We start from the raw sequence: 14,581 nt of genomic DNA, 5'->3' as shown, positions 1-14,581 counted from the left end.
AGCCTCTGGCAATCCCAGCTGAGTTGCCTGATCGTCAGAGGCTTTTAAAAAGCATTTTTTTCTGCAACCTCTTAAGGTTGTAGAAAAAATACTTTTAAAAGTAAAAAAAAAAAAAGTTGGCCATGCCCACCCAGTCACATTATCCCCCCCACCAAGCCACACCCACAAAATAAGCCATGCCCGAAGAACTGGTAGTAAAAAATTTTAGAACCCACCCCTGGGATGGACCATTGGAAGTCCTAAAGGAAGAAATTAGGGATATACAGTATCCTAATTAACAAAATCTACTTATGCAATTGCCAAAAATCAACAATGATCTGAAGTCATATTAACAATCATTATCAATAGAAAAAAAGGGTTCTTAATCTAAAATGAAGCCATACATGGCAGCTGGGCTCTCTTCCAAATTATTTCTTTCCTTCTATGAGCATGGAAATATGAGTTTAGAAGTATTCATGGGGGTGGGGGGTGTCCCTTCCCTACCCTAAGTGGAAAAGAAATCAATCCTTCATTTGAAAACAACAGAATCAAATGTACCAATTCAGTTTGTAGCTACAGCATGAAAAAATGATGCCCATCTAAATAAGAAGAGGACCTTGTCAGTATAATCTGTGCAAGCTTCTTAAATAACAAGCCATATATAGCACGCGGTAGGTTTAATAGATCAGACATTGTAGCAGAAAAGTTACTTAACAGGTCCTCACATATGACTAATGAACTTTGAACCTGAATAGTCATTTGATTCTAATGATTGCTTGTGAGAAATAGCCAAACTGAATCAAACTAATAAAAAATGCATTGCTTACCTTTAAGCAGGAATTAGCATTTTAAAATTTAAGCACTAAACTGAAGGCTGAGTTTTCTGAAATATTTATACCAAAGCTTTAAAAATGCTCAATAACTTCTCTAAGGCACGGTAATTAAAGCTCCTCCCAGATGTACAGATTTAGAGGATTGTAATTGATCTCAAAATGATCCTGATTGTTGTATTATATCCTTTATTTTTTTTTTCTTTCTCTCTTTTTAATGAGGAACGAATTTCGTCATACATATTCCTGTGAAGATTCTCAATATTAGATGATCATATCTGTAAAGAGACAGGCAGGTTTACATGGAATGAGACTATCTGTAAAATAACCCAGTCCGTAGGTATTTGGGGGGGGGGAATTGAAAAATAATAACAATGTCTAGAAATTAACAGATGGCATCTGGAAAGGAACTACAGCAGGGGTGTCAAACTCATGGCCTGTGGGCCGGATGTGTCATGTGCTGGCTCCGCCCCCACCCATTTTAGCGAAGGGGGAAAAATCCCGATACGTCATATCATACTGCTGTGACAACACAGGTTTGACACCCCTGAACTACAGTCAGTATAGTTGTTATGATATCGTAGTCCATTTTCCTTTAAGTTACCTTTAAGTTAAGTTATAGCAGAAAAGTACAAATGTTACATTTTTATAGAACAATTAATCAGTGAAACAACTTGCCTCCAGAAGTTGTAAATGCTCCAACACTGGAAGTTTTAAAGAAAAGATTGGATAACCATTTGTCTGAAGTGGTGTAAGGTATCTTGCCTAAGCAGAGGGTTGGACTAGAAGACTTCCAAAGTCCCTTCCAACTCTATTATTCTAATGTAAAGTACAAGTTTTCACATAATTTCTACCCAATCTGCCTTTCTGAGGTGGGGATTCTGTTTTTATACTGTGTATATCCTATATTAACCACTAGGAGGCAGTATGTGACCAGTTTTGTCCTAATTGGCACCCTTCAGCATGTTTGTCTTTAAATTGTGGTCTCCAAAGTTGAGAAGACAAAGGAGGAATCACCTGTATAGAGTAGCTACAATACTTGGAGCTAAAACCTAAGAACAGTCAATTTTATTCTTACTGAACGAGAGAAAGTGGCAAGGAAATTAACACAGAAAGAAAATTATATGGAGGTGCTTATCATTTTAATAGCTCTTGCTCAGGATTTATAGCCTTTTAAAACTATTGAATTCACGTAGATAAAAATTTCAGAGGATAAGATAGAACTGGACATTTTGGTGATAAAGCAGAGATCTGATTTTCTGGTGTGAACATGAAAGAGCTGTCGTAGTGAATGATTCACCTGACAAAAATACTGATACCAGTCTGAAAATACTGCTAAACATGGGGAATCATGTTTTGGTTTTATATGCTCCAATGGACTCTCTCTGTCTCCCACAATGGATAACTGTACTACATATGTTCAAAGAGTCTGAATTATCTTCAAAACCAGTTCCTCACCGAATGCTTTGCAGTTCTGTACTCTGGAATTATGCTACAACGTTCAGTAATTATCCCGTGTAGAGCAATATATTGCATAACCTCCTAGTTAGGGGAATATGGAGTAAAAGCATACTGGTTTGCATGTTTCTAGGTCAGAGATCCTTCATTACATAAAATAGCATGAGCACAATTGAGAAAAAGCAAAACAAACACTAGGCTTTGGCTATGCATGTGTCATGCTGGCCCAAATGTACCATGCTGGTGATAATGTTCTTATCATAAGCAGAATTCAAAAACAACCTTGCAGAATTTTATTGTTTTTAATTACCCAAATTTCTAGGCCAACTCCCAGAATGACACTTGGTGTCTTCAGAAAATTAAAAACAGCAAAAAACAATCTCTGTGAGGGAAAAAAATCTCTCATCACCAATCTAAAGAGATCTGCCAAAACACCCTAACCCGAGGCCTGAGTGAATCATCACATTTTAGAGCTCACTTGAAGGTGCATTAGATGAACAAATCTGGATAGATGCTGTTTCTAAGGGCTGGCACTACATCAGGGAAGAGCTACTTCTACATATTTGATGGCAGTGTTTAATTGACAGGACACAAGGTAAGCCAACTTTGTCTGTGTTAGACAGGGTGGACAGATAAAACAGGAGACCGATGGTCCTTCAGATAGCTAGGTCATATGCCACATAGAGCTTTAGAGGTAAAAGCCAGGTCCATGAACTGGACCTGGAAGCTTACTAGTACCTAGTGCAGCTCACATGGAAGAGGTGTGACATGGTTATAGCAAGGTTTGTCTATCACAGCTCATGCCACTGCATTCTGGACCAGTTGTAGTTTTGGAATGATCCTCAGGGCAGCCCCATGTATAGTGCATTGCAAGGTGAACAAGGCATGAATGCCCATTAAGAGGTACTCCCAATCTACAAACAGGCACAATTAGCATACAAACTGGATTTGTGCAAAAGCATTTCTGGTCAGAACTATCACCTGTTCCTCAAGCAGGAATTGAGAGTCCAGGAAGTCCCCCAAATTGTGCAATAGTCTTAAATAAGGTATGTGTGTGTGTGTGTGTGTGTGTGTGTGTGTGTGTGTCTGTCTGTCTGTCTGTCTGTCTGTCTGTCTGTCTGTGCATGCATGCTACTTACTCATAATGAAGGGACCTTCATAACAGGGAGGTCCATAACTCACCCAGTTCACCTGAAGGATGACCTCAGGTAGATATTAAATAATAAAATCAGCTTAGCCATTCCATGCATTTGATAAAGCGAGTGATATTTCATGAAAGTTAGATTTTTAATAAAATATACTAGTTTGAAGAGATATAACAGCATTGTAACAGCATTGCCAAAAAGGCCTTAAGAGTTGCTAACCTCACCTCTTCTCCGGTAACATTGAATTGTTAACTAGGGAATACAAAACCTTTGCCAGACCAATTCTCGAATACAGCTCGTCTGCCTAGAATCCACACTGTATATCGGACATTAATACGATTGAGCGGGTCCAGAGATATTTCACGAGAAGAGTACTCCACTCCTCTACTCACAATAGAATCCCTTATGCCACCAGGCTTGAAATTTTGGACTTGGACAATCTGGAACTGTGCCGCCTGTGGTCCGATCTAAGCATAGTACAGAAAATTGTCTTCTACAATATCTTACCTGTCAACAAACGATGGGGAAACAATTGATACAAACTCAAGGTAAACTGCTCCAAACTCGATTGCAGAAAATACGACTTCAGCAACAGAGTGGTTAACGCCTGGAATGCTCTACCTGACTCTGTTGTTACATCCTCAAACCCTCACAGCTTCAACCTTAAACTGCCTACTGTGGACCTCACCCAATTCCTAAGAGGTCCGTAAAGGAGGCGTGCATAAGCGCGCCAGCGTGCCTACCATCCCTGTCTTACTGTCCCCATTTATCTGTATTTACTTCCTTTTTTTTCATGCTTATATTCATACTTATACTTGCTACCTTGTACAAGCTTGACAAACAAACAAACAAACATTAAATATTATTATAATATTGATTATATTTGGCATAGTAATCAATTGCCCTTGATTACTATGATATTCCTCTTACAATGTTTACCAAAAGCTGGGGATGCTACATGTGGCACAGTATGACTGAGGCAGCTAATCTAGTCTACACACTCACTAGAAAGCATAATATGAAATTCTCAATTGACCAAGCCATAATAGGCAATGGCAGTTGATATTTGTCCTGTGATTGACCCACTTCTTTCACTTAATAGCTGGAAGAAAGGCTAGTTAAGCTAGCTTTTCCTATTTACCCTTGCAGATGTGAGATAACAAACTTCCAGCTCTAACTCCAATCAGCAGCTCTGGCCCTCCCTAAAACTGATGGCAAACAGTTATTCATGCTCTAACTACAACCTATCTTAATTACTGCACTGTGTTGTACATGAGACTATGCTTGAAAACTGTCCAGAAACTGCAGTTGCTACAAAATGTAGTAGCTAAGCAACTGATAAGGGCAACATATGACGACATATGCTTCCTGATCTGAAAGTTATGTACTGGTTATAAATTGCCTACCAGACACAATTCAGTGTATTGATTTTGAGTTGTAAAGGCTCAACAGTTTGAGACTGGCTATTTGTGGGTTTACCTTAGTTGTTGTGAATCTGGGCGAGTAGCTTGGCTACTCTGCTATCAGCAACTCAACTGTTGGGTATACAGGAAAATATTTTCTCCCGTGTGGAAGATCCCAAGAGAGATGGACATGGCCTATTCTGTATAGGAAACTGACTTTCTGTTAAGAACAGTTAAAGCAATGAATTTGTGATAGTTACAAATTTCCATCTAGAAGATGATAACCCAACCCAAATTTGCTCTTTCACCAAATTTACTTCCTATCCATGCTAAGCATCTTGCTAGCAACAAAATTAAGGTGATTAGATTAAATTACAAATAGGGATACATTACTGTTCCTTATTGCTGATATATAACTTCCTTGCGTTTTGTGAAAAAAAAGTACTTGGATTTTGAAATGGCTAATAAAAGTTTGAGAAAATATTAGAAACTTCATTCAGTTCTTCAGGACTACTTTTCTACATGTCATTAAGCTCCACCCCAGGAGACACAAAGGGCATTTTAATTATTCTAACTGTACCTTTCTTCAAAGGCAAATCTTTGAAGTTTTTTTTTCTTTTTCCAAAGTGAGAATATGTTAGATGGAAAGAAACTCTCAACATTCTCTTGTCCATCATCAGCAATGAAATTGGATAACCTTGCTTCTCATCCAAAAGGTATGACCATTATTCTATGATAAAGTAAAAGAGACAAGCCGTTGAAGCTTTGGAATAACTTGTAATCATGCAGTGTAAGATTTTGCAATGACTTTTTTTGCACTCTCTTTTGAAATGTATTATCCGAGTACTACTGCACTTTTATATTCTCTTTTGATGCTTGCCACAAGCAGCTCAAAAGTGTATTTCAGTAAGACTGCCTTGCTAGATTACTAACTCAGATTTGGGAAAGAAAAGAGCCAAATTTAATTTAACTAAAAGTTTATTTTTTTACGTAAAATGTATTTCAATAATTCTTTAAAATGTTAAGGATAAAGGGATTAAATTATGATTTATCTTATAGTGACTGCTAGTTGTATTATATTAATTAAATGAAAAAAAAAGCAAGTGGGATAAAACTGAGTTAACAAATAAAGAAAAGCATTTACGAACACCTAGGCAAATATGACTTCTTTTTCTTCTATCATTGCTATGTATTTATTTATTAAACAGGCCACATCTGGAATGTTTTCTTTTTCATGAAAATGCAAAAAAGTCTGTTTTGAAGCACTCATTATTCACACTATAGATCTTGTTATCTGCACAATACTTTTCATTCTTTGTCTAGTCCTAGTTTTCTAATAGTTCTTCCCAGTTTCAGCCTGAAAAACTGTCTTATCTGAGATCTTAGCTGAGACTAAATGTGAGCCCCAGGCTCCCATGCCATGTTGGCCTGTTGATATTAGATTGACTTTTCTAATTTTTTGATGATTTCACCACTTTTCAAAAGTTTAGTGGTTCAGTAGGAATGTGAATTTGCCTTTGACAGAGAATAGATGGTGGAGAATGTCTTCACATTTGTGTTCTCCATGCAACAGGTGGCACTGGAAAGGATATGCTTGAAAAAAGGAATTGGAAAAAGAGTCCCTCATGTACCACAATCCACCTTATTGCCATTGTGTCCTTTTTACAAAAGTATATAAAATAGCTGACAATGTCATCAACCTGGAATGAATGAGCTAAATATTCAATCTGAAAAGTCAAAGCACAGACCTCCTTGGTTAAACACTGAGGAGGGTCTAAGAGATAAACAAGTTTCAGAAACCCCAGGCTGCTTTCTAAATCTGCGCACCTTCCGCCGCGCCTTAAAGACCTTACTATTTCACCAGGCCGGCCTGGCCTAATTTTCCCCCTCTTTTATAAAAGATTTTTAAAATTTTAAATATCTTTTAGTATTTTATATATTCAATTTTAAATTGGTTTTAAAAGTTTGGGGTTTTAAATTTGTCAGGGCCAAAATTTATTTAATTTGATTTTATTCTATTTTTTAAATTTTGTATTGTATGTGTTTTTATTGTTTGGCTGTGCACCGCCCTGAGTCCTTCGGGAGTAGGGCGGTATAGAAATCTAATAAAATGAAATGAAATGAAATGAAATCTTATTCAGGGACTGAGATAAATTGAACCTCTAATTTGATTACTGGACAGCCCTTTTGCTTGATTGATTATGTGCCATCAAGTTGCTGCTGACTCCCAGTGATCACATAGATAGATCTTTTCCATGGTGATCTACATCTAACCTGGTCCTTCAGGCACTTCATCACCACTGCAACTGAGTCCATCCATCTTGCTGCTTGTCACCTTCTTCTTCTTTTTCCTTCCATCTTTCTTAGCATTTGAGATTTTTCTAGAGAAACAGGTCTTCACATAATTCGTCCAAAGTAGGATAATTTGAGCCTGGTCATTCGTGTCTTGAGTGAGGACAGTCCTTTTAGAGGAATCTTACTTAGTAGCAGCAGTGACATGCTGAATATGAAAACTTATCACTCTCTACATCGTGTTTTTGATAGCCATGTCATAATAATGAATATTGTTCTTTATCACATTTGATTTGTTAGATGCTTTGAATTTTGTCTTTATCATCATAATCTGAATTCTATATATATGCAAAACAGCAGTCTATTTTTTGTGTGTTTTCCTCCCTTCCAATTAATTTAAATTACTTTAATTTTAAATACAGAATATTTTTGCACACATAGATATGCATACATAAACTCACCTCTTTTTTTTAGTAGTAGTTTAATTTGGTGCTACCAAATGAAGTCAGGTGACTTCTCTCAGAAAACAGATTTACTCTCCACTTTTTATAGTTTAATTCTATGGTTCTTGAGCGAGTATTTCAAAAGCCATATGATGTTTGAACCTCCATGTGTCAGAAGAAGAGATCTGACTCTCCTCTATGAGACTGTGCTGAGGTTTGAATCTAATGAATCCCTGTATATGAATTTGATGCTGGAGAAGATACAAAAGACATTAATGTCTATGACTAGGGTGGCATTATGTTTTGTGAAATATATAGACAGGGAGAAAGATAAGAACAGCTGCAGATCCTCAATACAAATTTCCCCACCTTCTGAAATTACTTCAGAATGTGAGGAAAATTTTGACAGTCTTGGATCTGAAATACCTTGATCCCCCCCCCTTTATTCTCTCCCATACGCAGGTTCTGCTATTGTATTTTTATAGGAAGGGAAATGAATCAGAAATGTGTCCAGATTGAATACATACAGTTCATACCAGCTTCACTTTAGCATTTTATAGTTACAGATTTCTAAGAAGATGTGATGGTTCCCACCTTCCCAAGTGATGTATAATTCTCATATTCCTGGCTTTAGTTTAAAGACAAAAGCAAGTTATCCAGTCCTTGCCGAATTCCATAGATGATGCAAAATAGGCAACTTATTTTCTATGTGCTTGTTCCTCCTGCAATATTGTTAGCCTATCACCAAAGTCATAGCAGTAATTGCCACACCTTCCACCTGGAAAGAGTTACTTCTCTTGTAGCATGGCATTGCTCTAAAGGAACTGATATGCTGTGGAATACCAATAGGATAAAGCAGTGGTGAAATCCTCCGCAGGTTGCCACCGGTTCGCTGCCACACCCCGCGTGGTGTGTGCCAAATGCATGCTGTGTGTGCGCATACACAGTGCGCACCAAACACACGCTTCACACGGAAAAATGAACTTTTTGAAGGTAAGTAGAACAGCGAGGGGAGGGAACAGCTGTGCCGCACGATATAGATTCGCTAGAAAGCAGGATTTTCTGCTTTCTAGTGAATTTAACTTGCACAGCACAACTGATCGTCAGATATACCAGTTTGGACAAACCGGTAGCTTTTTTTTACTACCTGTTCATCTGAACTGATAGCTTTTATTACTACTGGTTTGCCTGAACCTGTGTGACCGGTAGCATTTCACCCCTGGGATAAAGATCATGGAGAAACAATGGTTGGTTTAAATTTTCTCCTGAAGGGAAGGAAATATAGTAGAAGAGAAGGGCTTTTGGTTGATTAGATTGAAAGCTTCACTTATTCTCTCTGGTCACAAGTATTCTCGGCAATAGAAAAAGCTGAGGATAGATGCTGGAGAGAAAGCTGAAGAGAGAATTTGATATAAGATTTTTCTCTTCTCTAATCAGGTTGTCTTCAAACGCAAGGGAGAAATTCAAAGAATCCTCCACTGCTTTGATGTTATTCCTACTCTGCATGTTCATATTCATCCTCACCCATATACTAGAGTGGAGGTTCAAGGTGGGGTGGAGATCAAGATATAATGAATAAACATGAATATGTATATGTACATCTAGTTCTATCATAAGCATAATTTAAGAACCAAGGATCATCTAGAGTACCAAGACCAGAAATTAGTAGTTAGAGACAGATGGTGGTTTAGTCATTAGTAACCCTGAATTTAAAGATTTTAATGTTTCTAGATTTTTTTTTGTAAAAAGTTTTTACAAAGTTTTAATGTTTCCAGATTTTAAAGTACCAACCAATGTCCAATTGTAAATGGTCTGCAGTGTCTCCAAAGGAGACAACTTGCAAAGAAAGGAACTTACTTATTTACTCTATCATCTATCTATCTATCTATCTATCTATCTATCTATCTATCTATCTATCTATCTATCTATCTATCTATCTATCTATCTATCTATCTATCTATCTATCTATCTATCTTATCAACTGCCCATCTCCCTCAGACGGGCTCTGGGCAGAGTAGTTCTTGAATAAACCTTGTATTGGGTGATGCCTTACACAAGCATCTTTGGGAGAGCCAAGGGGGTAAGTGATGAAATGTGGTGATGTCATGAGATAAAAATCCCATCCCTTATATATCTGTATGATATGAATGGATGGAATGTGCATTGTAAAATTATGACACATATAATATGGAATATTACTGAGTCATTCACTGGCTCCTAATTCTGCCATCATCATCAGCTCTGTTAAAAAGAAGTCATCTTCAGCTTGGCATTGCTTTCCTGGAAGTGATGGCTTTCTTTTAGCAGTAGTGCTCTCTAGGGATGAAAGGTGGCTTGGATCCTCTTGGTACTCAGATAGGGTTCCTCATATCCTAAAGATTTATCAGTAAAAAAAATCCTTTCAAGGACTGAAATCTTTTTAGTTTGGCCTCAAATCGGATGCTATGAATTTTAGTAAGTTTCCAAATCATCTTGAAAGAAAAATAGGCCAGACTGGAAGGAATAGTCCCAAGGATTAAACAATTTCAGACTTTTTTTTTTAAAAAAATGTATCTTACTTTATAGGAACATGTTAATATATGTTAAAATATGATATTAAACATATTCAAAACCACAACATAGAAGTCCAGATTGCAATGTAAATGCAATGAAGCATCTTTTAACACCTTATATAATTGCAACAAAAATCACCATTCATCACCAGTTACACCATTTTGTAACTCAGGGTTTCTTCCTCCTCTTCCTCTTTTTAATTTCTCTTTTATTTTGTAAATGTTCAGTAATATAGTCACCCAATATGAATATAATCATTTATCACATTATTAATCTATTATTTTCTTCTCAATATACCTAATTAATATATTACACTTAGGACCATTAGTGCTATTATGGGAGCATTAGAGAAGATTCTTACATTGATAGATGGCAACAATTTAACTGAAAGCTTAGCGCAGGTGATTAATTACAGTATTAATTATCTCTTTCAGAAAGTCCATGAAGTCTGAAGGAAACAAGCTTTTGCAGCAACTGATCAGCTATCCTAACCTCCGCTAGTGGAAGCTTCAGAATAAATGAATAAAGAAACAGAAAAAATGGGCAAATGGAACCAAACAACAGTGACTGAGTTTGTTCTTCTTGGCTTCACCAATCATCAAAAGATCAATGCTGTCCTCTTTGTTTTCTTCTTAGCCATCTATCTAGTCACTTTGGTGGGAAATATTGGTATCATCATATTAATTTGGATCAGCTCGTGCCTCCACAGTCCAATGTACTTTTTCCTCAGCAACCTGGCCTTCCTAGACTTCTGTTATTCTTCTGCCATTACACCTAAAATGCTTCTCAATTTTGTAACTGGAAAGAAGACGATCTCACTGGCAGGATGCATTACACAAATGTATCTGTTTGCTTCTTTTGCAGATGCTGAGTGCCTTCTTCTGGCTGTCATGGCATATGACCGCTACATGGCTATTTGTAACCCACTAATTTATCCCGCTCTTATGACCCACAGAGTTTGTTTCGGGTTGGTAGCTGGCTCTTACCTTATTGGTAGTGTGACTTCACTAATTCACACTTATTATACATTTCGCTTGTCATTTTGTGGATCCAACGTCATCAATCATTTCTTCTGTGACATCCCTCCATTGTTAGCTCTCTCCTGCTCCAACACTCACATTAATGAAATTCTTCTTTTTGCCTTGTGTGGTTTCATCCAAATGAGCACTTTTTTGTTGATTGTTATCTCCTACACCTATATCATTTGCACCATCTTGAGGATCCATTCAGCTGAAGGCCGCCAGAAGGCCTTTTCAACTTGTACCTCCCACTTGACAGCTGTGACTTTGTATTATGGAACCCTTCTCTTTACTTATTTGCGGCCAAGCTCCAGCTATATCCTGAATACAGACAAAATAGTCTCTGTTTTTTATACTGTGGTTTTTCCCATGTTAAACCCCTTGATCTATACCTTGAGAAATGAAGAAGTAAAGGATACCTTCAATAAATTATTGCAAAGAAAACTGATAGCACTCAGAAGGATTAGGAGATTTTTTCAGTGTTTGAACTAGCAAAAATGCCACTTGTAAATGTAGACTTGAAGCTGGGAATATGCACATGCACAAATCCCTGTGATTACATTTCATTGACTTAATTTCAGCTATATTCATTTTACTTCATATAAAAATTTTTGTTCAACTAGTGCTCTTCAAATATTTAATGGTTGTATGCAGTAAAGTACTTTTATATGGGGATTCATAAATCACTTAAGATGGAGAACTTTTATTTTGAAATTTCAAATAGATGTATGAGTGAAAGAGTTATGGACCATAGCCATAAAGCTTCATCTTGTGTAGATAAATTCTACTTAGTAAAAAAAAAAAAAAACCTCATAAACATATTTGTTGTGCTATAAACTATTGCTTAGCTACTGTGATTTTTTTTCATCAAAGACAAATTAACAAATTATCCTCAATCCAAGAAAGTAACCTTGAAATTTGTTCCTACATAAAAATGCCCCATAAAATGGAATGCAATCTTCACAGGTCTCTAGTTGTTTAGGATCCCTAAATATGGTAGTTCTCTAACACTCTATGGTCTGGGATAGGCAACCTCATCTGCATGGGCTCCCCTTGGAAACATAATCTATGCTTTAATTTGGAAGAAGGTCTTCTCCTTCCATGTATTTAGTCCTATATGGGGAGAGATGACTAGGGAAGCTTGCTCATTTGATGATCATTCATAGAAAATGTTACGAGAGAATGAGGAATGTAACAGTGCAAATCTTTGTGCATCAAAAGCCATAATATAAAACCCAATTAAAAAAATAACCTGGGCTTGTCTCAGTTCCATACCATGTTCATCAGTTCTGATAGAGAAAGGACTGCCCTCAAGCTTCTGCGCTGGAGAGAATTTAGGGGCTGTTTTTTTGCTCAGATGAGTATTGTACTTTTATTGTATTATAATATAAGGAATCAAATGCTCAAATGATCAATGGGTATGTTAAACACAAAGTGATTCTACCTCTAGAAAATATCACAGTTCAGAAAATTTAATTAAACTAGGATGGATAAAACAAAGACTTACAGTCAAAATGACCTGGAAAGCATTAACCATTAGAGCAATTATGAATGCTATCATTGGCAGTCGGAAATCCATTGATTGTAAAATTATGTATGATCTTCACACAAGCTCATTTTATTATGGTTAAACAAATATATCACTGCCTGAAATCTTATATAAATTCAAAGACATCTATTGTTTGATGTCAATATTATGGACTAAGTGGATCATGGATTGTTGCTGTCTTTAGAGCTGTGATGTCACAGTGGTTAGAGTGCAGTACTGCAAGCTACTTCTGTTGCCTGCTGCCTGCCTGCAATTTGGCAGTTCAAATCTCACCAGGCTCAAGGTTGACTCAGCCTTCCATCCTTCTGAGTTTGGTAAAACGAGGAGGCAAGATTGTTGGGGGCAATATGCTGACTCTGTAAATCTCTTAGAGAGGGCTATAAAAGCACTGTGAAGCGGTATATAAGTCTAAGTGCTATTGGTATTTAACTGTGTCATGAATGCCAATTACATTGGATTTTGTTTTTTGAAAATGCCATTGTTAAACTACTGCTTTCAATACTTTCTAGTATAAATTTTCCATGTTAATAACATGACATTTCTGGAAAGATGGTGGTGAGGATAATTTCTTGGTAAGATGAATGAGCTCTGGAGGTGCAGTGATTAGAATGCAGTATTGCAGGCTAACTCTGCCCACAGCCAGGAGTTAGATTCTGACAGGGCTCAAGCTTTCCATCCATTTGAGGACGATAAAATAAGGACCCAGATTGTTGGGGAAAATATGCAAATAATGTTTCTACATTTAAACCACCCAGAGAGTGCTGTAAAGAGCTAAGAGGCAGTATATAAGCCTAAATGCTATTGCTATTTAGAGACCCACGGTGGCACAGTGGTTCGAATGCAGTATTGCAGATTAATTCTGCCAACTGCTGGCAGTTTGATCCTGACCGGCTCAAGGTTGTCTCAGCTTTCCATCCTTCCGAATTGGGTAAAATGAGGATCGAGATTGTTGGGTGAAATATGCTGACCCTCTAAACCACTTAGAGGGAGCTATAAAACACTATTAAGCAGTATATAAATCTAAGTGCTATTGCTATTGCTAATGTACATGATTCCTTCAAGTCAAGCTCACCTTCTAAAAACTTTATGGGTTGGTCTATGTCATTTTCTTGGAAGTAAGATGGAAGTTGTTTACTGTTGCCTTCTTCTTGAATAGTTTTTAATATTTATTTAAGGAATTTCCCATGCACTTTTATTCAAATGCTATGTCTGACAATACTTAGCTTTAAAGGTAAAGATAAAGGTTCCCCTTGCACATATGTGCTAGTCGTTCCCAACTCTAGGGGGCGGGGCTCATCTCTGCTTCAAAGTCATAGAGCCAGCGCTGTCCGAAGACATCTCAGTGGTCATGTAGCCAGCATGACTAAACGCCAGAGGCGCACAGAACGCTGTTACCATCCCACCAAAGGTGGTTGTGAGGTTTCGGTTCTGTCTTAAATAAGTTCCATTATCAAGCGCAGAGTCTCTAATAAATCACTTTTTATTAAGAACAGAAATAGCCGACATTCCTGATTCTAATTGCAGCCAAACTGGCTCCTCCTTCCAACCCCCTCCTCTTCTGCTCTCCAACCCGATGTCCCATTGGCCATCATGCAGATCCATCTCTACGTCCCGGCACGTACTTCTCACAGGAATGTAGCCCCCACCCTCGTCCCCCAGGAAACCCTATCTGTTGCATGCAGAAAACTAGGTAAAAGTTCATCTCAGCAATAAATCAGCGCTTCTGGTCTTGGCTTCATGTCTTCATGTCAGAACTGGAAGAGAGCCTAATTTGGAATGCTGACATCCGGCCCCTCTCCCTTCACTTCTGCGACATCACCTATCCCATAGGGAAAACACAAGAAGATTAGTCCCATCAGCCCCTCCCTGGCTGTGCACCCCCCCTCCCGGCTTTCCCGGGTGGTCTGCAT

The 14,581-nt window shown here is 37.6% G+C and overlaps 2 protein-coding genes across 3 annotated transcripts in view; one reads left to right on the top strand and one right to left on the bottom strand.

Moving 5' to 3' along the window:
* LOC117667160 (olfactory receptor 5J3-like) overlaps positions 1 to 14,581 on the bottom strand; it is a 36,154-nt gene that overhangs the window by 4,482 nt on the left and 17,091 nt on the right. Inside the window, exon 1 of one of the 2 annotated variants that reach the window (XM_034420374.2) lies at positions 807 to 874. The exons of the other annotated variant lie outside the window; for it this stretch is intronic. The gene's annotated coding sequence lies outside the window, so the exon portion shown is untranslated. Of the gene's footprint in view, positions 1 to 806; positions 875 to 14,581 lie in introns of those variants that run through there. 2 annotated transcript variants of the gene reach the window in all.
* LOC117667158 (olfactory receptor 5AR1-like) lies at positions 10,549 to 11,956 on the top strand. The gene has a single exon (XM_034420373.2). It carries the CDS (start codon positions 10,622 to 10,624, stop codon positions 11,612 to 11,614), a length of 993 nt encoding a protein of 330 aa, XP_034276264.2. The 5' UTR covers positions 10,549 to 10,621; the 3' UTR covers positions 11,615 to 11,956.

This window comes from Pantherophis guttatus, chromosome 1 (genome assembly GCF_059756535.1).
Source record: "Pantherophis guttatus breed Tessera chromosome 1, ASM5975653v1, whole genome shotgun sequence".
Taxonomy (NCBI): Eukaryota; Metazoa; Chordata; class Lepidosauria; order Squamata; family Colubridae; genus Pantherophis; species Pantherophis guttatus.
This window is presented reverse-complemented; position numbering and strand designations above follow the sequence as displayed.

Bases quoted from the DNA above. Each gene is read 5' to 3' on its own strand.
- LOC117667158 (XM_034420373.2), top strand. From the start codon at position 10,622: ATGAATAAAGAAACAGAAAAAATGGGCAAATGGAACCAAACAACAGTG.